This window comes from Musa acuminata, chromosome BXJ3-3 (genome assembly GCF_036884655.1).
Source record: "Musa acuminata AAA Group cultivar baxijiao chromosome BXJ3-3, Cavendish_Baxijiao_AAA, whole genome shotgun sequence".
Taxonomy (NCBI): domain Eukaryota; kingdom Viridiplantae; phylum Streptophyta; class Magnoliopsida; order Zingiberales; family Musaceae; genus Musa; species Musa acuminata.
In genome coordinates, this window is record NC_088351.1 from 3228285 (window position 1) to 3255284 (window position 27000).

The following is a 27000-nucleotide window of genomic DNA, read 5'->3' on the forward strand; positions in this document are numbered from 1 at the left end:
GTTTTGTTTGTTGATAAATGATTTTTATGTTGGTAGACAGATCTGTATTCCTTTTGTCCTCATTTCTTTTGGATGAACCCCTTCTTTTCCTTTCATCTGTTGACATCACCATGTAATTGGGAGTTCTTAAAGTTCTTTGATGATACTGTTTTCTCTCAAAAGTTGCTCTCCACATCTAGAATAAATATATCATTCAATCTTTAGCTGCTCTTGTGAGTTATTTGTGTGCAAAGTCTTACAGGATAGGATTCACTATATTTAATGGAAACTTTTGGTTAATAGATTTGAGGAATCAAATCAAGTGCTGTATGAAACGGATGCAAAGATTCAAGATGAACAAATCTTGAATCATAAAGAACGTTAGATTCCAAAGATTCAGGATATGGAGCTTGCATCATGGAGAGTAATGGATAAGCTTATTTTCAAAGGTTTATAATGTTAATAACCTCTCAAGAATTTATTATTGTAAAACAAACATACCCAGATACTCTCGTCAATGAAGAGTTTCGGGAGAGGGCCAATGTGCGCAACCTTATCTCTAACTATAGAAAGATTATTTTCATGATTCAAACTTGGGTCTCCCGAATTGTACCAAGACCGGTCCTTTTAAATAATAACTTCTTGTGATTGAAAGAAGCCTGGACTAGTAGCCAGATGAAGTTCAAATTGATATAATGGCTATTAAGATCATCTTATGACCATCATCAAGAAAAGCAAATAAAAGTCATTGAACAATAAGAGGTCAGTAAGAAGGTCCAGTTAGAGTTGGCTAAAATGGTCAAGAAACTGCTGGGAAGGTTTTTTGAATCATACAATGGGTTACTAAGGTCTTGCTCAAACTTAGGCACACAGCTTATAACTTGCAGTAGGTATCCTGATATATCTGCAAAACAATACACAACACAGAACTCGAAATGAATTGTTCTAATTTAAGAGTTTCCAAGATAAGTTCCAACATTTGTGCATTTTATTGCATGACAATGGAAACATTTCATGTACAAAGAAGATGCTTCTCAAGAAGTAGCAGAAGTAATGGGACACTCAGTTTTGAGCTGTTTCCTTGGAGGGCAAGGCAGACGACTTGCAGATTGGGCACCAATTCTTCTGCCGAAGCCATTGATCAATGCAGGCAACATGATATAGATGCTCGCATGGCAGCCTGCCCACCTCCTCTCCATCTATATAATCCTCCTGAAAGGGAAATAACTCAATCCGCTTAGAACAGAATGAAAAAAATTCATCTGAAGAGATATTGCGTCGAGTGCATGCATTTCTGAAGATTAGGTGTTCCCGAGGGCATTTTAAGAAGAGCACATGTAGGATTCATCTATAAATAAGCCTCCAAACTGTTCATAATACAAAAGTTTGGTAAACATTCTGCAGTATAGGCTACAAGTGAAAAAAAAAAAAGTAATCAGGTAATTGCACACGTTATTTGTGTCGAGAATATTTTCGCATAAGTTACTGATTTTCAACAAATGGCCCCTAAAGTAGACCGTCTCATGAATCAGGCAATCTGAAATTTGCCAAAGACTTGTTTCAGAGTTCTAATCAATACATGTTTCAGAAACCACAAACCCAAATTCAAATTGTAAAAAAAACAGTTCAAATTATGTGAGGATTATTTTTCTGAAATGGACCCAAATAGCTTAGCTAGCAGGAGACTAGATGTATCAATTGACATGTACATTTATCAGGAATATCAGAGAATGATGAGGAATACCAGTGAATAATAAAGTACCTGACATATGCTGCATTTGGCATCATCATTATCATGATAAGTTATTCCAGGGACCAGGGAGGCACATGCATATGTGATTCTCTTGAGACATTTTGTCATCTGCTCTTCTGTAAGAGCTGTGCTAACAGTACCCATTTTCTCCTCCAAAGCTAATAGTTCCTATCCATTATATATAGAGAGAGAATGATTTAGCAAGATAAAGCATGAAAATAAAGTTCCTTAGCTAATTATAAATAAATGGCATAATGCTTATAGGACAATCTTTTTTGTATTCGACAACCTGGAAGGAACTAGGAAGAATTAGACAAATCATTAAATCCAATCCGAAATATAAGAAACCATCAAAGGTATATATAATGAGCAAATATTATTAAGGATATGGGACAATTTGCGGGCTTGCACAATCAAAACTACTAAAATGATGACATGGGCACCGTATCATCTAGCTTAAAGTGAGCGATCAAAGATTTTTTTTAAAACAATTAAAATTATACTATTTCCATAATAGTTATTTAAATAGATGACAAATGTAGGAAGATAAAGAAAAAATTGAAACCAAACAATCTTGGCCACAATATGAAAGAACAGGCAGTTCAGCATTCAACACTTCATTTTGAGCCTATGGCTGACCAACTGGAACTCAATGATCAAAAATCTTATATTGGAAATAGTCGTTAATCACAATAATATTTAATTGGAGATGGTACCTCGTAGGACATATTATCGATGTCCATTCTCATGTCTCTGTGCTGATCGTGGAACCTTAGTGCCCCCAACAATACATTTGTCTCGAGAACCAATAATTGCTGCAAGAACACAAACCTATTTTATTATCCAGATCAAAGTGCAAGGCTGAGAAAAACAGAGACCAATTACCTCATATGTTAACTCTTCATTGCGTTCAATCCGCTCTAATGCCAATAGCACCTGTATTTGCCACCAAAAAATGAAAAAAGAAACTTTACATTTCTAAAATTTCATTTTAGGGGAAAAGACATGTAAACGTTACTACCATTACAAGATTAAAACGCATGGATCTCTAATATCATTTTAGATGACCCCAGAATATTGGGACATTATGGCTTATTGTTGCTGTTGTTCTTGTTCTTGTTGTTATTGCCGTTGTATAATATCATTTCAGGTTTCATTGTTTCTATCATGAGTTCACAAGATCAAAGGCAACAAATAGCTAATTGCTAATTAAATTATGTCAAAGACCTCTGCAACTCCTTCCATGTTGAGGCGTCGGTGGCCATGCCGATCTCCAAAAGAGCGATGGGTGATTGGTGTGCTGCTACTTTCAGGGCGGGAAACCGATCTGCTTCGAATAACACAGTTGCTTGAACTTGGTCGTCCAGATGAATCATTGAAGACATATGGCAAATCTGTGGTAAATGCTGTTGTCGAACTCTCATGTACTGCTTCTGGTACAGAAAAATGCATCTGCTGAAGTTGGGGGGTTGGAGTAGAGTCATCAAGTGCAAGGGTGCTACCATTCCCTTCTTCAGATGGCCTCATTCTATTATATCCAGGAGAAGCCCGCTGTGTTCTAACTGAAACTGCTCCATCCCTAATGGTAAGCCGGCTTCTGGACCTTGAAACTGATTGATGCATGATTCGGCCTGAAATGGGCAGATGTGGGACAAAAGTCTCAGAGTAAGTGGAACCCGAGTAACCTCCACCAGGAGAGGCATTTGACCCCCTGCCACTGGTTGCAGAACTCTCTCCATCAGATTGTCTCTTTCTTACCATAACAATCCTCTTATCACCGGTTAAATCAGAGGAACAACCTGAAGGACAAACATCAGATATCGATGTGCAAGTTAGATTTTGAAGACCACATCTTGGTGACTCAGTGTCCAGAACTTGTGAGAAGGATTTGGCAGCACTAGCGGAATTCCTACTGGATACAGCAAAGGAGCGTGGAACAAAGGAACTCGAAGAAGCTTCCTGATTTCCTGAAACCAACTGTCCACTGATCTGTTTATGCATTTTTGAACTTGATGCACTGCTGCAACCATTGGATGACTTAGACTTGGCTGTGGAAACCCCCTTGAGAAGTGAAGATTTACGACTGTTGGTTGTTAAGGAAACAGAATCTGTATCTTCTTTCCTCGCTTGTCTACCTTCGGAATTGAAATTGTTTGCTCGAACCTGTCGATCATTGTTGTCAATGTCATCAATCTGCTGTCTGGTACTACGTTCTTCCACAACTGATTCCTGTAGAAATGTCTGGTCATGCTGTTCCTGGAATGCTTTTCTATGGCTACCAGAGATAGAAGATGATTTTGAAGTGCTTCCAGCTATTGCCTTACCGCTCGCAGAGCGAAAAGGAGCCCTCACATGTTTGTGCCTTTCAGGAGTCACAACTTGGGGACCCCTTGTCGAACCAACTCTGCTACTGCATCCCGACCTCCTGTAGTTCTGGACATGTCTATCTTCTTGGCTATGATCTCTGAAAGATAAGTTGGATCCCCTTCTAGCAAAACTCTCTCCTCTACTAGCTCTGTTACTCACATATTCATCCATGTGATCGGAGTCGAACTGTGGATTTCAGCAGTGTGCTAAGGGATGGTTCTGCATATCCAAATTCAAGATCATTAGTGTGTTTCCATATAGAAGTACCAAATGGAAGCCTAAAAGCATGGAAATAAAGATTGTAATCGATCACCAGCACCAAAAAGATAGGATGATTGAATAGATGATATGAATTTTACAGAAGCAGTCATCATAATCGTGTTTATCTTTGTACAGATTTTGGAAAACCAACAAAAAGATAGCAGGCATTTCTTGAAGAATTAGATATGTGAATGATCCATGTATGAAGTTGTCGATACAGTGGTGAAGGACAGAGGAGAAAAAGGATCGTCGACAATCACAATAACTACAAAACCATAACATAGGATTCTTATTTATGCAAAGAGAATTATGAAGAGAATAGCATCAGACTCAAAGATCGTATCTTGACATCCAGGAAGAAAAGGCGAAACCACATGCTTCGACACGAGAAGAAATGACAACCCAGAAAGCCACCCCTGTCTAGAGATTTGAGCTATTCCAACTACATCGACCGATGCATGCGCTATTATAAGGGAGAAGGCGATGAACCCCTCAATTTTCCGCAAACGCAGCTGCAACGATCGGACCTTTCGATCAAAAGCTGAGATTATGGAGCAAAGCATATCTAAAAACAGCATAATCGAAGCCAAAAATAGCTCCGTTTCCGTCGCTTATACCTTCAGAGACGGCGTAATAGACGCGCGAGATGAGAACCCCGATCGATCGCTCCGAAGGCGAGGAGAGAGAGAGAGATGGGGATGCGGGAGAACTGAAATGAGACATGATAGAGGAAGATCCGAGGCTTTTAATACCCCACACGGCCACAACAATCCCCCCCACCAACTTCACGGGGGCGAGTGAAACGGCCCCAGCCGAAGCGGAAGAAGCCGTAGATCGACTTCTAGCCGTTCGATTCTCGTGGAGATTCGGGAAGGCGAGGTTGGATGCCATTTGCGTTTCGTCCTCCCAAACGAATCATTTAATGCATACGAATAAAGAACGAATTTTTCCCCACCTTTTCCTACTTCCTTCGTACCTTTTTAGCGTCCTCCCGACCTTCTCCTCTGAGGAGAAGCAGAGGAGCCGATCGATGATCGATCCCCGCTGCTTCTTTGCCTTCTCGGACGGTTTCGAAAGGGAAAAAGATCGAATTTTTACGCCTTTTCACAGCCCGCGAACGTGATCTTGGACCCGATAGCCTTCGCTCTGCATCGATCGAGCTGAAATCTTTTCGTCTCTTCTCCCGGGAAGGGCGAAGTTTCCGTCTTTATCGATTCATTTCTCAAATCTGGGGGGGAACAACGGATAAAGCGCAGAAACCAAACCTCTTTAGCGGTCTTGGCCGAGGAAAGGGAGGGGGATTGGAATCATTGCAAATGGACGAAAAGGAAAATGGCATCCAATGAGCATTCTCTGCCTGCTTTGTCTCCTCTGTCTTCGATATCAATCTCTGATGCAGAGTCATGCTGATATGGGCAAAACTTGTGATTTCCAAGATTTGGAGGAACATAATCCCTTATTTAGGGATGAATCTGAACACAGCCACATTCTGAGGAATAAATAATTCATTTTGTTTTGATATCAGAGCGAACAGATTGTTAAACCATTAGAACTTTGAAGTAGTACTTGAAATCACTGTAGTCAGTGGTTTCAAGTACTCAAAGATTACAAAAGGGTAGAAAGATTTAGCTCATGTCAAGAGATAAATAAGCTTAGGACTCCTCCTCCATTGTGATCCAATCATAGGTCCGATGGCCAACTTGTGTTGCATTGTAGCTCAACAATCCATCAAGGAAGTATTCCAACTTGCAGAACATTGGAAAACTACAAGAATCTCATGAGATGAGCCGAGTCTAATCATTGCCAAAGTAGCCACTGGCTGCTCCTAAGCAGTTCTCTCTCTCTCTCTCTCCTCATGCCCACTTCCTGTGTTCATTGATCACTTGTAGGTGGAGCAGATGTCTTTATTGCTGGAACATTGAGTACTTCAAATGAGAGGAGGACATCTTTTAATGGAGTCTTCTCATTGCTTTTAAGAAAGCTCGAGGAATTCCTGGAACAAGAGTACTTCAAAAGCTCCTCCTCAGTAGAGTAATGGTTGCAAATGGAACAGTTGCAATTGTTGTAAGCTGAATTCATGGCCATATCAGATTAATCTGCGCTTTGCATGCTAACCACTGCATACAGGTTGGCTCTGCACATCTCTTATTGAACTTGAATGAGGTTTATTATTAGCTGCTCAAGTGCTGGAGTTGTTGCATGAGACTTTTGAGTTTCTTAGTAGGTCAAATGCTAAAGTTGGGAGACAGAAACACAATTTTGATCCACAAACTTCTTGAGTTTATGATTAGAATATGATAGGGATTTATGGCATGTTAAAGGCTCACAAGTCATAACATCATATTCCAAGATCATCACAAACCTAATGGAATATATATATATATATATATATATATATATATATATATATATATATATATATAATGTAAAGTAGAAAGGGAATTTATCCAATTAGTCGACACAATAAGATTTATAAATGATAACAATGATCATAATAATAATAATATAATAATAATAATAATGCAATTTATAGTTTTAAAATCTGATTAATGAATATTTAGTCCATCTCATAAATACAAATATCCGCCCTACTTACATCAAAATTGAATCCAACGGTCAGAACGTCACTAGATCAAAATTATCTGCTGTACTAGTGGGGCGCGGTCGGCTTCATCCCAGCCGTCTGATTTCGCCCGATTACGTCAGTCCTACGGTCGCGATTCGTGCGAGGAGTTTGCCCCTCAGGCACTTTGTTCCACCGTGTTGAACCGCTCAGATCTATCGTCGTCTAAATCAACGGTGGAACACGCATTGCATATAGGTTTTAAGTTGGGGCGCCAACCCGTTAACCAAAACCACTACGTTTGTGTACATATATACATCAACGAGACCAGATCTGGAAACCTCGAACTTGACGAGCGAAGGAACCGGAGTGGGCGGTCGACGGCGGAGTCGCCGATGCGATCCTCGCCAAGTCGAAGCAGTTCGATCGACTCGTACTGGTCTGTCCCTCCTCTTCTCTTCTATTCTTTTCGCTCCACGCTGTGACTTCCCTTTCCTTCCCTGATTGTTCGGTTGGGAGTTTGAGATGGAGGGTTGTCGTTGGCGTGATACATTTCGTCTTGACACTTCTTTTCTGTGATCTTCGTCGATCTGGCTTTTCTTGATTTACTTGGGCGTGGATGCCAAATTGAGCGATTCTGATGCAATTGTCGCAAGAAAGAGGGATTACGGTTGCCTGATTTGCCCTTTCGAGTTGTAGATTCACTAAACAGTTGGGTCAGGCAAGTGGACGTGGATTGACATTTCTGACAATTGCTTCCTCGCAATTGCAAAGATTTAGGGTTCTCGAATACTCTTGATTGTGTGCATAGATTACTTCAAATGATAATGCATCTCTTATCTACGAATGCTGATTTCTACAAATCACATAATGGCGATTTCCTTTAATGATGTGTGTTTTCCTTTACCTATTACATGAGCAAATTGAGATCAATGGTGGAGCCTTCCTTTTCCGATATAACACTAATTGAACATACTGTTCACCTTGCTAATGCTAGAGTTACAATCTTCGGCAGGCAATATCACTGAAGACCAGATGTTGACGGTAGATGGCCATCCAATTACTTTTTATTATCTTGTAAAGAGCCGCTGGCAATGCATGCTCAAACTCCTAGAAGCAGAGATGATAGACTCGAACAATTTCATCAAGGTAAGCAATTCAACCTTTCTTTTTCTTGGTTGGATCTGCATAGGCATATTCCGTATTTCTTTTTAGTTTCAGTACATTGTCAGTAGCTGAATTTTCTTTCCGTAATATCCTTTTATGTCCTTTGGCCCTCTCAAGTATCGGACGCAGCCAGTTGTAGGGTCACCATGGTGGTTCGGTGCAAATTGGAACCGAACCAGGCCGAAATCGGAAACGAACCTGGTCAATGGTCCGGTGGTTCCAAATCGAATTGGAACCATCGCCGTATAGTTCGGTTCTGATTCCTAGATTTAACATAAATAGGTTTTGTTACGGTAAGTAACTTTTTAAGCCGTGGCCTCGGGGCCGACGCGGCTCGGTTCTGGGGTCCGGATGTCGGGGATCTCGGGCGACGTCCCTCGGGGTCTCCCTACGGTCGGGATCGGTCGTTCGGGGTGGTAGATCGGGTCGGCGGCTCCGCAGCAGCGCCAGGAAGAGACCACCTCGCCTTCGTTCTTGCACACAGGTCGGGTCGGAAGCTCGGCCCGACCCCTCCAACGATCAAGTCAGTGATGAGGAGAGGAATTTTGGGTGAAGTCGTGCCCTGCCTTTCTTTTTTCTTTTGCTTGCTTGGAACCCAAGGGTATTTATAGGTGAGTTCGACGTTATCTGGTGCGCTATCCTGCCGGGGCAGGGCCGTGCACCTAATAGCGTTCGTCGTCGTCAAGGGCGTTGCGTGGAAGACCGAGCTGCCGTAGGGTATGGCGAGCCTCGTTTGACGCTTTCCTCTGCCTCGTTCGGTCGTGCGGGGTCAGATGATGATGTTGTTTGGGGGTGGTGAGCGAGGGTGCATGTTTCGTCGGTGTTAATACTCGCCTCCTGGGGCAGTGTGCCGCCCAGGGGTGGCTGACGTTGGGTGGTGCTACGTCCAATCCGGTGTGTCATGTCTTATTTATTTTTACCCCTATCATATTCCCCCCTCGAAAGGAGCTATGCGTCGGTTTCTTCCACGTAGGGGGCCCGATGCATGGCTGCTGTCTTCTGGTGACTTGGCCACGCGGGCTTGAGGGGTGTGTCGTCGATGGGCCGGTCGGGCGGAGTCGAACTCGGCGATCACAGAGCCGACAAGGGCCAAGGAACACGACGTAGGCGGGCAGGCCGCGTAGGTCTGTCTCGGGAACATGGGGTCAAGGACCGACGAGCATGACGCAAGCGGGCGGACCGCACAGGCATGTCCCGGGAGCCGGAAGCCAGGGGCCGAGGAGCACGACGCAGGTGGGTTACCGCGCAGGTGCGGTCTCGGGTGGCGTGCAGTTGAGAGCCGAGGAGCACGACGCAGGTGGGTTACCGCGCAGGTGTGGTCTCGGGTGGCGTGCAGCCGAGAGCCGAGGAGGACGACGCAGGCGGGTGAATCGCGCAGGTGTGGTCTCGGGTGGCGTGCAGCCGAGAGCCGAGGAGCATGACGCAGGCGGGTTACCGCGCAGGTGTGGTCTCGGGTGGCGTGCAACCGAGAGCCGAGGAGCACGACGTAGGCGGGTGAACCGCGCAGGTGTGGTCTCGGGTGGCGTGCAGCCGAGAGCCGAGGAGCACGACGCAGGCGGGTTACCGCGCAGGTGTGTCCCGGGAGCCGAAAGCCAGGGGCCGAGGAGCACGACGCAGGTGGGTTACCGCGCAGGTGTGGTCTCGAGTGGCGTGCAGCCGAGAGCCGAGGAGCACGACGCAGGCGGGTGAACCGCGCAGGTGTGGTCTCGGGTGGCGTGTAGCCGAGAGCCGAGGAGCACGACGCAGGCGAGTTACCGCGCAGGTGTGGTCTCGGGTGGCGTGCAGCCGAGAGCCGAGGAGCACGACGCAGGCGGGTCACCGCGCAGGTGTGCTCTCTAGTTCAACGGTAGCGGAAGTCGATGAGCTGCGTGTTTAATTTCTCACCCGGGGGGGAGTTGATTGCTTCCGCTGCACGTCTTGGGGGTTCCGGTCTCGAGGCGTCTGGACGCTGTTGTTTTGGCGGGGTTGCCACGTCAGGCCTTTCATTAAGGCGGAGTGCTTTGGGGCATTTTCCGATGTGACGGTTGCGTGCGCATGCGAGTGGGCCGTCGCCCACTTCTCGGGAGGCGAAGGGGTGCCGGTTCCGCTGGGACGTCCCCTTCAAATAGCGGGCGCCTAGCTTCACCTCTGTGTTTTATTGCTGAGTGCCTTCTTCAGGTCTCGCCGTCTTTCTTCCGGTCGGCCTTCTCGCCTCCAGCGTCGCTTTGCCCTCCCGTAGCACCCTCCCCAGTTAAGGTCAGTTAGGATGTTGTCCTCTCCTTCTTCCTCTTCTGTCCATTCCTCCGGAGTTAGGGAGGGAAGTCCCCTCCTGCCCCTTGTTGAGTCCTCTGACGGGGAGGCTGCTCGGGCCCTTGAGGCCTTGATGTGGCCGCATGATCAGGACTCCTCTGTGGGGGCGTCGTTGCTGGTCAGACTCCGGGAGCGCTATGGCATCCCGGGGGACTACGTTCTCGGTGTGCCTGAGCCGGGGCAGCGGGCGTATGACCCGGTCCCTAAGGGCTTTGCCTTAACCCTAGACGCCCTGGAGGCGGGTCTGCGCCTCCCACTGCATCCCTTTATTGTATCCTGCTTGTCCTTCTGGCAGATTTCTCCCTCCCAAGTGGCGCCGAATTCCTGGCGTTACTTGGTGGTGTTCTTGGGGGAATGCCACTATGCCAGTATCGCCCCCACCTTCAATCTTTTTCGCTCCTGTTATCGCCTTACCAAGGGTTCGGGGGGTTATTTTTTGTCTGCCCGGAAGGGCTTTCGAGTTGGGGGGGCCCCTTCTAATAACAAAGGGTGGAAGGGGAGGTTTTTTTACGTCAGCCGTGAGCAGGACTGGGGTTTCGGGGTTCGTTGGTCCGCGAGGACGATCGATAGCACCACCCCATGTTTGGGCGAAACAGAGCGCCTCGACCTGGGGAGGCTCAGGGAGATTCTCCCCAGGTCTCAGGCCCTCCGGAACATGACCGAGGAGTGGCTGGTCGAGGCGGGCCTCAGCCCGATGCCTCTGGGTACGTTAGTTGTTGCTTGGTTCGGGCATTCGTGTGGCTCTTCCTGGCTGCTGACGTTTTTCTCACCCTTCGCAGAAATGGTGAACCAATGGTCCCTCCTCGGAAGCAACGCGTCGCAAGCCCCTCCTTCAGCACCCCTTGCTGACTCGCAGGCCTCTCTTCCGGCGTTGCCGACCGACTTGCAACTCGGCACGAAGGACGCGCCTCTGGAGGTCGAGGCCGGGCGCCCTCGGAAGAAGGCGAAGGCGACGCCTTTGAAGGGAGCTGAGGAAGGCCCCCGTCGGGGTGAGTTTGGCCCCAACCGGCGTGCAGCCGGGAAAGATCCGCGGCCAACTTCCGTACGTGATTTGTGTCGGCTACCAGCCGGGGACGGGGAGTCGTTCCTGACTCGACTGGTGGGGGAGGCTCCGTCCGGGAGACCCAGCGACCCCCTAGTCGCCCGCTGGGGCAGTTTGTCTCGGGGGGATAGGGTGTGGGCCGGCGGGGACCCCACCACGACGTTCCTCCGAGGCGCGCTCCATCCTGACATGGCTCGGGATTTATATGTGCTGCCTTCGGAGGCGTTGCTTAATAAGTCCGCCCAGTCTTTGATCTGGGTAAGTGCTCTCCTTTTGTTTTGGCTAGTCTCGTCTGCCCGATGCTGCCCCCCCTTCTTAACCCGTTCTTTCCCATCGCAGGTGCTTCATTATGCGACGACCCTGATGGACAGGGTGCACGACGCCGGCCGCGTCATTGGCGGCCTTGTCGACCGCAACGCTGAGCTCCATTGTCAGGTTGAGGAGGTCCGGGCCGGAGCTGGTCCGGAGGCCGTGGCGGCTGCCGAGCAGCGGGCGACGGACCTTGAAGCGGAGGTGGCGCGTCTTCAGTCAGAGCTCGAGGCCTCCCAAAAGGAAAACGAGGGGCTCCAAAAGACGGTGAGGGTGGAGCGGACCGAGCTTCGCCTGGTGAAGGCGGAGGCGAGCACCCTTAGCAAAAAGCTGGAGGAGGCGAAGGCTGAAGCCAGGACGGCCTCGGAGGCGTTGGCAGAGGAGGCCCGACTTCGGCCCACAAAAGACAAGGAGCTCCTTGAGGCGTACAAGAGGTCGGAGGGGTTCGAGCTCGGGCTGACGCGAACGGGACGGGTATCCTTCGAGTATGGATACCGAGTCGCTACGTCCCGCTTCCGCGCTCGCCACCCTGGTCTCGAGGTGGAGGAGAATCCCTTCGCTAGTCACCCCGAGGACCAGGGGGTGGACATGCCCGAGGAGGTCCCTTTCGACGATCGCCTGGAGGGATCCTGAGTCTTCCCGTGAGAGGAGAGGGTCTTTGTACTCTTTTTGCCGGTTTGTTTTTGTAAGTTGGGTCCTGTGGGTTGAGTTGCTCTCTATGTAGAAGAAAACTTTTTTCCTTCTCTCGATCACTGCCTTCTTCTCTTCCGGGCGAAACGTTTCCTCCGAGAAAGGCTTCTTTACTTTAAACAAAGAACTTCTTAAGGTTCCCGACATTCCAGGTTCTCGGTAAGGGAGAGTCGTCCATTGTCGTGAGCCGGTAAGTACCAGGCCGGACCATTTCGGTGACCCGATAAGGTCCCTCCCACTTGGGGGCTAGCTTGCCCCTCGCTCGGGTTGGGTCACTGACCTCGGCCTTTCGCAGGACTAGATCGCCTAACTTGATTGGTCGGGGGCGTACCTTTCTATTGTAGACCCTTGCGACGACTCTCTGGTAGGAGAGGGCTTTTAGGTGTGCGTCGGCGCGTCGTTCCTCGAGCGCGTCGAGGTTGGCACGAAGTCCCTCGTTCGAGATTTCCTCGTCATAGCTCCTTGTCCGAAGGGTGGCGATAGCCATTTCGGGCGGTAAGACGGCTTCGGTCCCGAATGTCAGGCTGTACGGGGACTCTCCGGTTGCGGCCTTGGGAGTGGTGCGCAGTGACCATAATACGCTGGGGAGCTCGTCCGTCCAGGCCGATCGGGTTGCGGACACTCTTCTTTTGAGTCCGTCCAAGATGGATCGGTTGGTTACCTCCGCCAGCCCGTTCGTCTGAGGGTGGGCCACCGAATTGAACCTTAGTTGGATGTTGTGACCGGCACAGAACTCCCGGAATCTTCTGCTGGCGAACTGAGGTCCATTGTCCGTAATAATGGCCTTGGGCAACCCGAACCGAGTCACTAGGTTTTTCCATACGAACTTTTCCACCTGATGTTCCGTGATTGTCGTCAGTGGCTCGGCCTCGACCCACTTCGTGAAGTAGTCCACTCCTACGATTATGTACCTACGCTGCCCCGAAGCCGGTGGGAAGGGTCCAAGTAGGTCTAAGCCCCACTGCGCGAATGGCCACGCGCAATCGATGGGGCTGAGCGGGACCGCGGGCTATCGGGGCGCGCGGGCGTGTTGCTGGCACGAACCGCACCGCCGTACGTAGGCTTTCGTGTCCCGGCACATGGTCGGCCAGTAGTAGCCTTGGCGGAGTGTTTTGTGCGCAAAGGTCCGCCCGCCTATGTGTTCGCCGCAAAACCCCTCGTAGGTTTCGGCCAGGACTGTCTAGGCTTCGTCAGGCTCCAAGCACCGCAGGAGGGGATAGGTGAAGGACCGTCTGTAGAGCCGCCCGCTCTCCTCGGTGTACCAAGGGTGCGTACGGCGCAGGCGCCGAGCCGCGACCTCGTCAAGGGGAAGGGTTCCATCTCGCTTAAAGCGCAGCAGCTCTTGTACCCACGTGATCGGCGCGCTGCCTGGGGTCGTAGCCGCTACCTGAATGGTGCGAGCAGGAAGCTCCTCAACCTCTGGCCACGCTTCGGAGGTCAGCTTGGACGCCAGCTTAGCTAGCGCGTCGGCTCGCTCGTTCTTCTCCCTCGGAATGTTAGACAACGTGAAGTAGGGGAACTTGGCGGTTAGGTTCCTTACCCGTGCCAGGTATTTCGCCATTGTTGCGTCCCGAGCTTTGTATCCTCCGCTGAGCTGCTCGGCCACGAGCTGCGAGTCGGTGAGGACGCGTATTGCGGTTACCTGCATCTCGAGGGCCAGCCTCAGTCCTGCTAGGAGTGCCTCGTACTCCGCCTCGTTGTTAGTGGCTTTAAACCCGAAGTGGAGGGAGCGCTCGAACGAGCGTCCATCAGGGGCGAGGAGAACCAGGCCCGCGTCGGCACCCCTTGAGTTGGCCGAGCCATCCATGTGCAGGGTCCAAGCTTCGGGGGTTTGCTCGAGACCTCTGTCCTCCGCCTGAGTTAACTCCGCGATGAAGTCGGCTACCGCCTGGGCCTTGATAGCGGTCCTGGGCACGTACCTTATGTCATGTTCGCCGAGCTCCACCGCCCATTTGAGGAGCCGTCCTGCAACATCAAATTTGGTTAAGACCGGCCGAAGCGGTTGGTCGGTGATGACCTCCACCGTGTATGCCTGGAAGTAGGGGCGCAACTTCCGAGCCGAGAGCACCAGGGCGAGCGCGAGTTTTTCTATCGGCGGGTAACGCTCCTCGGGTCCACTCAGGACATGGCTGACGTAGTAGACCGGGAGTTGTTGGCCGGAGCTTTCTTTGATCAGGACAGAACTGACTGCGTGTGGTGAGGTCGCCAAATAGAGACCCAGCTTCTCGCCGGGGGAGACAGAGGCGAGCCGGGGGAGGCTGGCCAGGTGTTGCTTTACTTGCTTGAAAGCCTCCTCGCATTCTAATGTCCATCGGAAGTTCTTCGGGTTTTTGAGCGCCTTGAAGAATGGGAGGCAGCGATCGCCCGACCGAGCGAAAAAGCGAGACAGGGCGGTAAGTCTTCCGTTGAGTTGCTGCAGGTCTTTAATCGTCCGGGGGGACTGCATGTTGATTATCGCCTGCACCTTCTCGGGGTTGGCGTCAATTCCCCTTTCGTGTACGATGAATTCGAGGAATTTGCCGGAGGTGACGCCGAAAGCGCATTTTGTGGGGTTGAGTCGCATGCCGAACTTGCGTAGTGTGGCGAACGCTTCGGCCACGTCGGTAAGGTGAGTTCCGGCCTTTTGGCTTTTCACAATCATATCGTCCACGTAGACTTCCATGTTCCTCCCAATCTGATGGGCGAACATCTTGTTCACCGTTCTTTGGTATGTGGCCCCAGCATTTTTCAGTCCGAACGGCATGACTTTGTAGAAGTATACCCCATGATCGGTGAGAAAAGTCGTATGTTCTCTGTCTTCGGGCGCCATCCTGATCTGGTTGTATCCTGAGTAGGCGTCCATAAAGGAGAGGCGTGCGTGGCCGGCTGTGGCGTCGACCAGTTGGTCGATTTTTGGGAGGGGGTAGCAGTCTTTAGGGCATGCATCGTTGAGGCTGGTGTAGTCAACGCACATCCTCTAGCTTCCATTGTGTTTTTTCACGAGGACTACATTGGACAGCCATTGTGGATATTTGGCTTCTTCTACGAAGCCTGCTGCTAATAGTCGGCCCACCTCCTCTTGTATGGCGCGTTGTCGGTCAGGGGCCTGGCGCCTGGGTTTTTGCTTTACGGGGCGAGCGTCTGGTGGGATGTTGAGGTGATGTTCTGCGACCTCGGGGTCGACACCCGTCATGTCAGATGGGGACCAGGCGAAGACGTCGGCGTTTTCCCGCAGGAGGCCAACGAGCTGCTCTTGTTCCCGCTCGGGCAGTTCTGATCCGATCTTGACCGTCTGGTCTGGCCGAGCAATTTGCAAGGGAACGTCAATGGTGGACCCGCTCGGCTCGGGATGAGGAGCCGTCTTTTTCGCTTCCCGCGGATCTTCTAGTGGTGGTTCGGTTCTGGCCTTCTTGTGCAAAGAAACGGCGGTCAGGTAGCACCGCCTGGACTCTCGGGGGCTTCCCGTAACTTCTCCGACCCCAGCACGAGTCGGGAACTTCATGGTTTGGTAGTAGGTTGAGACGACGACTCTGGCCTTGTTGAGGGTTGGTCGACCGAGTATGGCGTTGTAAGCAGTGGGAAGATCGACGACCAGAAAAGTGGTCATCACCGTCTTCGACCTTGGTGGGGTCCCCAGAGTCAAGGGTAGAGTAATAGCCCCCCGGGGTGATATTGTATCTCCCGTGAACCCGGTGAGCGCTGAGCACATCGGGCTCAGGTTCTCCCTGGCCAAGCCCAGCTTTTGGAAGGCGTCGAAGTAAAGTATGTCGGCCGAGCTCCCCGTGTCGACCATGATCCTTCGTACCTGTGCGTTGGCTACCCGGGCCGATATAACCAGGGCGTCGTCGTGGTCGGGTCGCTCGGCGGACCCGGTTGGGAAGGTAATCTCGGGCTCGGGTTCGTGTCCCGAGGCTTCGTCGGGAGCGGCTCGGGCGTACGCCTTTCTGCCCGACGTGGAGCCTCCCCCTGATGCAGGACCCCCGGCTATCACATCGATGTGTCGCTCGACGGGTCCCTCCGGGCGAGGCGACTGCTCTTTGTTCGGCCGGAGGTACTGGCCGAGGTGACCTCTGAGGATAAGCTCCTCGATTTGCCTCTTTAATTCGCGGCACTGCTCGGTGTCGTGTCCGTGCTGCCGATGGAATCGACAATACTTTGAACGGTCCGCAAGCTCCCGCGGGCTCCTCATCGGGTGAGGTTCCTTGAGTAGCCCCTTCCCCTTCTCATGTAGGAATATTTCAGTTCGGGATGAATTCAAGGTGGGAAGAGGGGACCTTGGGTCGGGTCTGTCCAGCCTTCGCCGGGAGGCGGCGGGTTGTTGTTGTCGGGGCGGCTTCGATTTGACCTTTTTGTTCTCCTCCCGCTTCCCCGCCATCCAAGTCTCCGCGGCGATGAATTGGCCGGCACGCTGGAGCATTTCTGGGATCGCAGCGGGGGGTCGCTCCACGAGCGACCAGAAAAACCTGGAGGGCCGCAGACCTGTCATGAATGCCTGCATCAAGAGAGAGGGGTGAGCGTCTGACAGTCCGCGGATCTGCGTCGTAAAGCGGTTCACAAAATGGGAGAGGGTTCGTCCTCCCTCTGGTTGAGCCCGAGGAGTAATGCCATGGACGGCTTTGGTCGGGCGTAAGCCAAGAAGTTAAGCTCGAAATCCTTAGCGAGCTGGTCGAAGGAGGCGACGGTCTCGGCCTTCAGACTGATGTACCATGCGCGGGCCGGACCCCGCAGTGTTGTCGGGAACGCCCTGCACATCAATGCATCAGAAGTCCCGTATAGCGCCATCTGAGCGCGGAAAGCGGCCACATGGTCTGCTGGGTCCGCGGCGCCATCATATGCGTCCAGCGAGGGGAGGCGGAAGTGCGACGGGATAGCCTGATCTTGGATCTCGGGGGTGAAGGGGGATCCTTGCTGTCCGTCCACCCCGGGCTCTCCTTTCGACTTACGGACTTCATGTTGTACTTCGTCGAGTCTTTGACTGACGAGGCGCAGCTGAGCTTGTAGGGCGTTTGTAGAGTCGGCGGACGGAACCCCGCGCTCGGGGCGGCTCGCCGTGTCTTCCGCCTCCCGGCTCCCGGGCCGAGCTATCGGGTTCCGAGGCGTGCCGGGGAGTTCGGGAGGGGGTACGTGAGGTTGGACGAGGGTTTCCTGTTGCTGCGAAGGCCGAGTCGTGTGCGGGGGGGGTCCGATGGGAGACGATCGGGATGATAGTCTGCACCATGCTCGTCGGGGCTCGGACTTGACGAGCGAGGTCGTGAAAGGCTTTGGGGGACACCGGCGACGGGCCAGTGGGTACGCCGTTGGGAGGTGACAGGCCCGGGTCATTGAACAATTGCCAGTAACGTTCTGAGACCGCTGCGGGGCGCTCGTCGCGAGCTTCATCGTGCGGGGGGTATTCCCCCGGGGTGGGGAGCCCGACGGCCGAGGCCTCGCCCAGGCGGGCTCGCTGATCGCTTGACATTCGGACGGGGCCGACGGACTCGCAGCCCTTCCTCTAGCGCCAATCTGTTACGGTAAGTAACTTTTTAAGCCGTGGCCTCGGGGCCGACGCGGCTCGGTTCTGGGGTCCGGATGTCGGGGATCTCGGGCGACGTCCCTCGGGGTCTCCCTGCGGTCGGGATCGATCGTTCGGGGTGGTAGATCGGGTCGGCGGCTCCGCAGCAGCGCCAGGAAGAGACCACCTCGCCTTCGTTCCTGCACACAGGTCGGGTCGGAAGCTCGGCCCGACCCCTCCAACGATCAAGTCAGTGATGAGGAGAGGAATTTTGGGTGAAGTCGTGCCCTGCCTTTCTTTTCTCTTTTGCTTGCTTGGAACCCAAGGGTATTTATAGGTGAGTTCGACGTTATCTGGTGCGCTATCCTACCGGGGCAGGGCCGTGCACCTGATAGCGTCCGTCGTCGTCAAGGGCGTTGCGTGGAAGACCGAGCTGCCGCAGGGTATGGCGAGCCTCGTTTGACGCTTTCCTCTGCCTCGTTCGGTCGTGCAGGGTCAGATGATGATGTTGTCTGGGGGTGGTGAGCGAGGGTGCATGTTTCGTCGGTGTTAATACTCGCCTCCTGGGGCAGTGTGCCGCCCAAGGGTGGCTGACGTTGGGTGGTGCTACGTCCAATCCGGTGTGTCATGTCTTATTTATTTTTACCCCTATCAGGTTTCATAATATAGTAGTGGTTAATACTTTAGATTTGGAAGTCTATTGATCTGGATTTGAATCTTGGTAGAGTACTTTATTATTTATTTATTTATTTGAAATCAGTGAATCAGAACCGGAACTAAACTTACGATTTCAGTTTCGAAACCAGAATCGGCGATTTCAGAATTGGAACCAGTTTAGTTCTAGTTCCAAATTTGGTGGAGTCAGAACCAACGATTTCGGAACTGTAGGCGCGCCTAGCAAGTTGATTGTCCATTGGTTGCACATAGCTTGGTAGAAATATATTTGCTAGTTCGGCTGTAATTTTGCTTATTCATTGTTCACAGAATTAATTGTTCGGTGCAGTGCTTGTTCTCTATGGTTAACAACTTTTGCTGGAGGCCTTGAAAGATCATACCAGCAATATTTTGACATTCTAGTTGGACTTGCTAGTAACTGATCTTTAGACCACCATGGCCTTGGATTCTTTGATTTGGAGATTCCTTTAGCTCTTCTCTGACTTTGGAAGAAAGTCATACCAGAAGGGATTATATCAATGTTAGTTTCTTAGGTATAGATCACGAATAGATAGAACATTGGTTTCTCTTAGTAGGTAAATGTAAGAATGCTTCCTACAGGTATGAAAAGGAATATAGAGATTTTGTTTCCACGTTATCGAGGGTAATGACACGAAGTGAGAAGTGAATTCATTTCGTAGATTGTCCTCAATGCAAACTAAGAGGATTTTTAGTAAGAGCTCAAAAAGTGAAGCCTGCTCTGTGCAACAACAGATGGGATCCAACTTTCTGTAGAAGGCTTTAGCTGCCACCTCCCCTTGATATGAGGTTGCAGATATTGACTCCTAGGATGATCACCCATATGTTTCTTAGTCCTAATTTTCGAAGAAGGCATTGTCCCATCTGACGCTCAACTCATAGAAGCCTTTGTAATAAAGCTCTCCTGCATTTTGGACCGGAGATGATTTTTTTCTTACAAGTAGGAGTGATAAGTGGGACAAGAGAATCCAAACATGCGATCAGAGCTCGACAACTCATGCAATATTAGTAGATGGCTTCCTCGGGGCTCATAACGCGAATTTGGATCGTGGTAATAACAAAGTGAACTTATAGTAGGAGAAAGAAATCTTTTCCGACGGAAAGGGCAACGGACACAAGATATTACTCTGATATATAAATGAGGCTATATCGATTAAGAAGATATAGAATTGGCCTTGCCGAGAAGATATTGTGTCACGATCCATCTTATTAGGCTTGTAGTTATAGATAAATCGATGTAGATTAGTTGAGATGAAGACGTCAAATGATATATGTCGAGGGAGGTGTCAAATTCTAATGTGTCAGGTATTCTTTTCTCGTTAAAAAGAATTTAATTTAATAATTAGAGATTGTAAGGAAAAAAAAATTTAATTAAAAATTTTATAATGATTAGTCTGAGTCAAATTGTTAACATATATGAGGTCAAATATTAATTTAATCTAAAAACAAAGGCTTATGGATTATGGGCTAAACATAGTATATGTAACTCAACTCTTTTAATCGTTATAAGACTATCCCTCATTCCATCTCTTCTTGTCTCATACACAAATATTTTTAACATTTTTACTCTTAATATATATTATTTTAATCATTGAAAAGGTTTAACTAATTAGAAGTATATTTAGGAGTGATATACACTTAGCTATACGAGACCATCCTCCCATTTCATCTCTTCTTATCTTAGACACATAAATATTTTTAACATCTTTACCCCTGATATTTATTATTTTAATCATTAAAAAGGTTCATCTGATTAGAAGCATATTTAGTAGTGATATACAGTAGCTTTTTCTCCGGATGTATTAGGACAAAACATCCGTTATAGTGAAGCTATTGATGAAGGGAGCAAGGATAGTAACCTGATAAATAGATTGTTAAGATGAGCATATACGAATAAAAAATTGCAAATCGCAATTTTTATTTAAATAATTGCGAATTGTCCTATTTCAAATTAGGAAAACCAAGCCGAAAAAGTAACAAAAAGGACAAATGTATGACAGTTCTGGCAATTGCGAGAATTTGACCATCAATAATACGATTTCTTTTTTAGCTTTATATCGTGTCAGGGAACTGCGTCAGGTGGAGAGCACCCTTCTCCACGGTCGCGGCCGAGCTCACGAAAAGCGCCGCCAGCGCAGCTGCCGAGTTCGGTGTCGCTGCCCACTTCTTTTCCTGTCCGCTAAAGAAAGGGAAGGGGGGAAAGCCCACGTCGCCATCCCCTTGACCGTCCGATCTCGTTCCCCGAGCGCGACAGACGTATCACCGCCGTCCGAGGCGCCTCGTCGAGGGTTATCGGAAGCTCCCTCCAAGTTCCACCCGGCAGACATGCGAGGCTGCTGTCAGAGGGCGTCGCCAGTCCCGTGATGCGAGTTAAAATGACCACCTCCCGTCACGGCGGTCACGTGACCACCGCATCTTTGGGCGTGTCTCTCCTCCGTGGGCACACCCACGTAACGGGAATCTCCGTGGTATCAGTTCGTAAATAACCGACAATGTCCGAGGGTGTTATCGTCGATTTAGGTCTCCGGCCGGTTCCCGCTCTCCCGCCTCCCCAGACCGCGCCGCCGTCCGCATCGCCGCGAAGCCCATCCACCGCCTCAGTGTCCGCTCCTCCTCCGCTGCCCGCCTTGCTCCGCCAGCGCCGGTGGGGTTGGCCCTGCCGCTTGGCATTCGGTGCACCCCCGCGATCTCCGACGCACATCTGGAGGCGGCCGCATCGGCGTCGCCGGGGGCGGTCGAGGACGACAGGGCGCGAACGGCCTTGGACGCCGAGAACCGCCCGCTCTCCGTGATGATCATCTCCCTCCGCAGGAAGAGAAGATCCGCCGGACGGAGGTCGCTCCACCGGTCCAGGCGGACGTCGACGTCCGAGACCACGATCCGGTGGCTGTGCCGCCGCTCGAAAGCCTCCCTGTCCTCCGTCGCTTCGGTCGGCAGAAGCTTGTCCTTCCGAACCCTCGGCGCCCCGGCAACGGCAGCGTCGACGCCGGGTAAATCCGCCGAGCGCCTCCATCTCGTTCCGGCCGGTTCGGCCCGATGGACCACGATCTGGAGGGGCCCGCTCGACCGCTCACCGGCGGAAGAGTGCCGCCCGGAAATCCTGCGCCCGAAGGGGTTCGGTGCGACAGTGGTGGCCCCGTCACCGCCGCCCTTGGTATCGGCCTTCTCCCCGCCACCCCCGCCGTGGGACTCCGGCACCGGGCGGGGGACGAGGAGGACGTCCTCCGGGTCGACGCGGACGCGACAGAGAGGGCAGGTGGAGTGGGCGTCGAGCCACGTATCGACGCATTCGACGTGGAAGCCGTGGCGGCACTTGGGTAGCAACCGGAGCGCCTCCGTGGGCTCGAACCGGCTCAGGCACACTGCGCACTCTAGCCCCTCCTTCTGCCCCTGCAGCGACCCGAACCGGAAGACCGGGAGCGACTCGACCACCGCTCGATCCACCCCGGAGTGCCGCCGCTCGGAGGCGGAGGGCGGGAACCCCCCATTGGCGCTCCCGCCGGCGCCGTAGGAGGCAGCGCTGCGCTTGCAGTGCCGGGCATAGAGGAGGAGGAGGAAGGTGAGGGAGAATATGATGGTGAGCACGCCAACGATGACGGCGATGCCAGGCCGGAACGGGGCCACGAAGGAGGAAGGGTGGAAGGAGGGTGAAGGGCTAGGGGCGGCGCCGACGTCGAGGTCGTCGGCAGCCGCGGTAAGGAGGTGACGCGGGACGAGGTGGGTGACGAGGTCCAATTGGCGGTGGTGGAGCGACATTGTCTCGCCTGCCTTCCAAGCGGGACGGTGATGGTGTGTTGATATACCGAAGGGCGGTGACGGGACTCCGTCGGTGAGGAGTGTGGCGCGGGGAGGATAAGACGACAAGGCCATCGGCCCCTCCAATGTCATAACCGAATGGGTCCGGCCTCGCTTTTTGATTGTCCTGTTTCGCCGGTGAGTGTAGGGGACCGGTGCGTCGCCTGCTAAAGCGTGCGCCGAGGCAGCCCTACGAACCCGGTAAGCGCCACCGCTGATGTCGGGACACCGCCACCTGAGAGGGGAGCAGAGCCGTCCGCAGACACTACCCCTGTTTCGAGCATTAAAAAGGCATTGAAGGACTTCAGTGGCCGTCGAAATTACTCTTTTGTCCTTACCTCCTCATCGATGCAATTAGATCGGTGATCCCATCAATTAAATTACATGCTGACTTGGGGGCAAAGTGTGATATGAACTGGCTGGGTTGGGTAGATGTTGAATTACCAAAGTACAGGTGGAGGGTGGTGATGACTGGTGAAAGTGTGATGGCAATTTTGAGGGGGGAGCGAAGTGCGCGCCGAGCGTTTCTTAAATGCAGGCATTAAAAGAATGGCGCCCGGGCAGTGCACGTGAACTCCTTAATTATTAGGAGGAGTTGGAGCTCAACACTAGTCGATGAGTCCTTGGCATTTATCATCCTAGGGGTCGGAAGAAATAAGAATCCGGGGGGACGAAGAAATATGTTATCGAATTGCATTCACCCACCCCAACAATTGATGGGGGGCTTCACTAGCGATGATGTGCCTGCGCGTCGTCATTGGCTGTTTAATCTAACTAGTGTGGGAATAGAAAGTTTTGGATGCTGCGAAGCAGAGATCTGGAAGGATGCTGTCTATTTGTTTTCAGCTCTCTCTCTACTCGTCTCAGAGACTTCACTGTTGTTTGGTTTATGCAGTCACATCAGTCAAATTTGTTGGTTGGGTCTTGTTGAATGATTACGATTTGATTCGTGAAATGCGTCGGGGTGGGGTTGAGGAAGCCAGCAGGACGGTTTTGCACGTTAGTTGTCACCTCAAATTTCAAGGAATAGGACAGGTTGCATTCCTTTCAAAGACTGTGACCTACATTGACCACAATTTTAGGGAGAATATGTTTTCTTTTTCGAAATGGAAATTATAGGGGGGTTTCAAAGAGTTTAGGGACTAAATATATATACTTTGGTTTTTCCTTGAAATTGGCCACTTGGGATGCTCGACTATATTTGGTCTGAGATGTGGCTTCATCTCAGGGTGTGCTCTTGTGTACAACTAAAACGTCTGAAACTAATGGTTATGTATAAACCCATTGCTATATAAATAGTAGTCATTAGATACGGATACAAATGACTTATCCATGTCCATTTATTAGTAATTCAACCTCTTTTTTAGATTATATATTATAAGTTAGATTTTGATAATACTTGAATCTAACTTGTGTCTAACTTCTGATCTTGTCACGGATTAGGTGTCGAGAAAATAATAAAAAAAACACGGATAATCCTTCAAAAATTATGCCAAAGGCGTGTCCGACAAGGATCTATATAATGCTTAAATTGATTAGAAGTTTCAAGAATTATAAGAGAGTTTATTTTATTAGATAGAGTAAAGCATGTACTTAAGATACATCAAGGTGACTATTATAATGAAGAGTTAATTTTGAAAATGGTTAATGATTAAGCAAAGTAGTTGATCATCGTAGAGCTTCGAGGTCATACACCAAATTATGAAATGTTTACGATTATGGAGTAATGGTTCCTACAAACATTGGGAATCACTAGTTATCATTGTGGTCGAATGAACCATCCTATTGGTGTGAAATCATCATCCACTAGAATGAGGATTCGATTATCATATTGGGTTGATTAGATAGTATAATGTATCTAAAGATTACTTATGTGTCATGACCTTATGCCAATGTGTTAGGATATTTTTTGATTGTTTGAGCTAGATGTTGATTCAAATCCAACTTTGTTCCTTTCTCGAGTCAATCTCAAGATAAACTCTTCCAAGTAGTGTGGAAACCATACAAAACTATGTCAGTGGCACTTTCGATAATTTTCCTTCGAAGCTTGAGTTAGCAATCTAGTCGAACTTCAATTGTACTATCTTAGGACTTGCTTACACACCCCCTTTTATAATGGGTGTTTAGGATTGTTACATTGGTTCATTTCGTGATTCGTGTAGTAATAGAGGCGTGAAGTTCAATCGTAATTGTCAATAGCCTATGTTGAATTTAGGGTTACATAACTACCCCTTGCATGACAATCATCGGAAACTTTTCCTCGAAAGGAGTTTGTAAGATGTTGAGACGATGATGAATAGTTAGCTATGTGACTTCGTGATATCGAACATGTGGAGCCCATTGGTCAGCTATATAAAGCTGACATGTCATCATGTGAAAATGATGTATCGTTCACGTGGAACACATGTTGATCATATCGAATCGGTTCATCGACCACATAATCCGATCGTATTGATATCAGTCATAATTTTTATCGAAACATAATGTAATATTAGTTTATCAATTAATTTTTTATCAGAAAAATGAAAAAATAATGATATGTTTGTTTCTCACCGGTAATAATAAGCCATGTTGAGCTTATTATAGGGTGATTTGTGCATGAGCGAGCATATTGGCATGTACAATATCCATAGACAGAAGAAAATAGAGTAAATCTGGGTCAAGTGGGTGCAGCGATAGTGTGTGACAAGAAGCAATTAATCAAGGTGACGTTGGCTGACCAGTGATCACGCATTCAGCTTCCAGATCATCAATGCAAGGATGGAAGCAGACAAATCCCACGGTGAATGCACAGAAGAACCGTTGAAGCAGTATAAAAGCAAAGGGTGAAGAAACAGAGAGTGAGAGAGAGTGACGGTAGCAAAATTCCCTATATAACTCTGGTGTCCTTTACGTTCACGCCACCCGATCCTCGTGTCAACGAAGTAAGAATAAGTCAAATCAAATCAACATTACGAGTTCGGTGGGTCCAGTACGCGGATCAATGAATCTATCTCGGCTTCCGGAGTAGCATGGAGAGAGAGAGAGAGAGAGAGAGAGAGAGAGAGATGGTGGTGCAAAGGGACAAGTAGGAAACCGACGAGGCTACCTTTACTAGCATCCGTATCATTCCCCCAACTGTAGTAGCAAGCAGATAGGATTAACTCCACGAAGCTATGAATTAGGCTCTCGGTAGGTGAAGACGGTGGCTCGCATGTGCGGACATAATCCTTGCCACGAGAGACTCACCTAATTCCATGTACTTGGACGCAAGCAGATCATAAAGAAAAATTGTTTTGCCAATTTATCACACATACCCACGACATGAGCCTCCATGATCCATCCGCGGCCAGCTTGTTATACTATTACTCACTGTACATGCTAACAACTTATTTCATACGAAATGATTTATGTAGCTAGTATTGCATGATTTTACCGGAAACACCACATTACTAGTTAAGCATATATATATATATATATATATATATATATATATATATATATATATATATATATATATATATAATTCAATCATGAAGTGCAGTGATACGTCACATCGGTCAGGGATAGCATGCGATTCAAATAGTAAAACCCTTTTTGACTGGTTAAGTGGTTTGCAGTTATTCGTCTTAACCAGTTGATGGATCCAAGTAGCAGGGGAACAGCTCCCCTTTCCCGGGTCCCACCGAATACGTCGGCACAGGGTTTAGCCAACAGGGTCAACCATCCCCATATATTGATCCTTTTAGTGTAGGGGGATTTTGCTTAGAAGCAAAACATTCCCCCTACCCTTTTTGTAATTAAAAAAATCTTTAAAATAAAAGCTTATCATTTGTCATTTATTGAACCATGGCCGACACCATCACTCTTCTTCTTCTTCTTCCATCAATTCCAATATCAGGAATTGAATGCCTTAAAGAAGAAACAGTAAAGATAGCAATGCAGGTGACAGCGCGGCTCTTTGTGAACCGGTGGCTTGGGAAAAGAGTAGTGGTCGGGACCCCACAAGTTTACAAGACCGGGCGGTGGCCGCACATCCGACAACATCTTGTCATGGCGCCATGAGATTTTTCTCGAGATATCCGGCGGTCCTGCTTGGGCCTCAGATCCAACGACGGTGTTTGCGCACAGTCCATGACCATGGGGGTCCTCCCCCATCACATGGAGGTGGATCGTCGTTTTCAGCTAGGTTGGCTGAATCGATCGGACACCAGCCATGGCCTTCTTCTACTGAGAAGGCATTTTCTTTTTGTTGTGGATATATTATGATTGGCACTATCACGATGGTGCAAACAAATATCTATCACGCCAGACATATTTGCACCTGTCGGATCTTATAACGTTGGCTTAAGAGACTTATTAGGTTTGGATCATATGAGTAGACAAATAAATATCGTAATCAAATTTCACCGGATCTAAGAGTGAAATTTACAAGTATCAAATATATTATCATCATTCATTCTGAGATGATAATAAATTTGCAAAGTTTTGAAGGTACTATGGGTGAGATATATAATTCGAATGTTCAAGAAATGACATGTTATCACGTTGAACACCATGTGGCTCTCATTGTAGATGTTCGCCCATGAGCTTCGCAGTTGTACGTGGGCTATCATATCATCATATCTAGATTTTACTGAAGG

At 49.5% G+C, this 27000-nt stretch overlaps 1 protein-coding gene, 1 long non-coding RNA gene and 1 pseudogene across 6 annotated transcripts; 1 reads left to right on the forward strand and 2 right to left on the reverse strand.

The window, feature by feature from the left end:
• Positions 1–909: 909 nt before the first annotated feature.
• Positions 910–5592, reverse strand: LOC135581981 (uncharacterized). 4 transcript variants are annotated; one of them, XM_065143516.1, is made up of 7 exons: positions 4978–5127; positions 4763–4872; positions 2960–4318; positions 2618–2668; positions 2449–2547; positions 1742–1900; positions 910–1191 (listed from the first exon to the last, which is right to left on the reverse strand). In XM_065143516.1, exons 3-7 carry the CDS (start codon positions 4268–4270, stop codon positions 1042–1044), a joined length of 1770 nt encoding a protein of 589 aa, XP_064999588.1. In that variant the 5' UTR covers positions 4271–4318; positions 4763–4872; positions 4978–5127; the 3' UTR covers positions 910–1041. The 4 variants fall into 4 exon arrangements, with proteins under 4 accessions (XP_064999588.1, XP_064999586.1, XP_064999590.1 ...); XM_065143514.1 differs by having other exon boundaries at positions 4691–4872; XM_065143518.1 differs by lacking the exons at positions 4763–4872; positions 4978–5127 and adding an exon at positions 5337–5592.
• A 1636-nt stretch (positions 5593–7228) lies between these two features.
• LOC108952295 (uncharacterized) lies at positions 7229–26682 on the forward strand. 2 transcript variants are annotated; one of them, XR_010494986.1, is made up of 3 exons: positions 7229–7362; positions 7939–8072; positions 26303–26682. It is a non-coding gene; the product is annotated as an uncharacterized LOC108952295 (long non-coding RNA). The 2 variants fall into 2 exon arrangements; XR_001977072.2 differs by lacking the exon at positions 26303–26682 and adding an exon at positions 18685–18966.
• On the reverse strand, positions 20511–22612 carry LOC135633374 (RING-H2 finger protein ATL43-like; annotated as a pseudogene).
• Positions 26683–27000: the final 318 nt, after the last annotated feature.

Excerpts from the sequence above, each read along its gene's own strand:
- LOC135581981 (XM_065143518.1), bottom strand. The coding sequence starts at position 4,270 with ATGGATGAATATGTGAGTAACAGAGCTAGTAGAGGAGAGAGTTTTGCT. Across the intron at positions 2,548-2,617 it reads ATGAAGAGTTAACATATGAG|CAATTATTGGTTCTCGAGAC; the intron begins GTAATTGGTCTC and ends GTGTTCTTGCAG. Across the intron at positions 1,901-2,448 it reads TCGATAATATGTCCTACGAG|GAACTATTAGCTTTGGAGGA; the intron begins GTACCATCTCCA and ends TATAATGGATAG.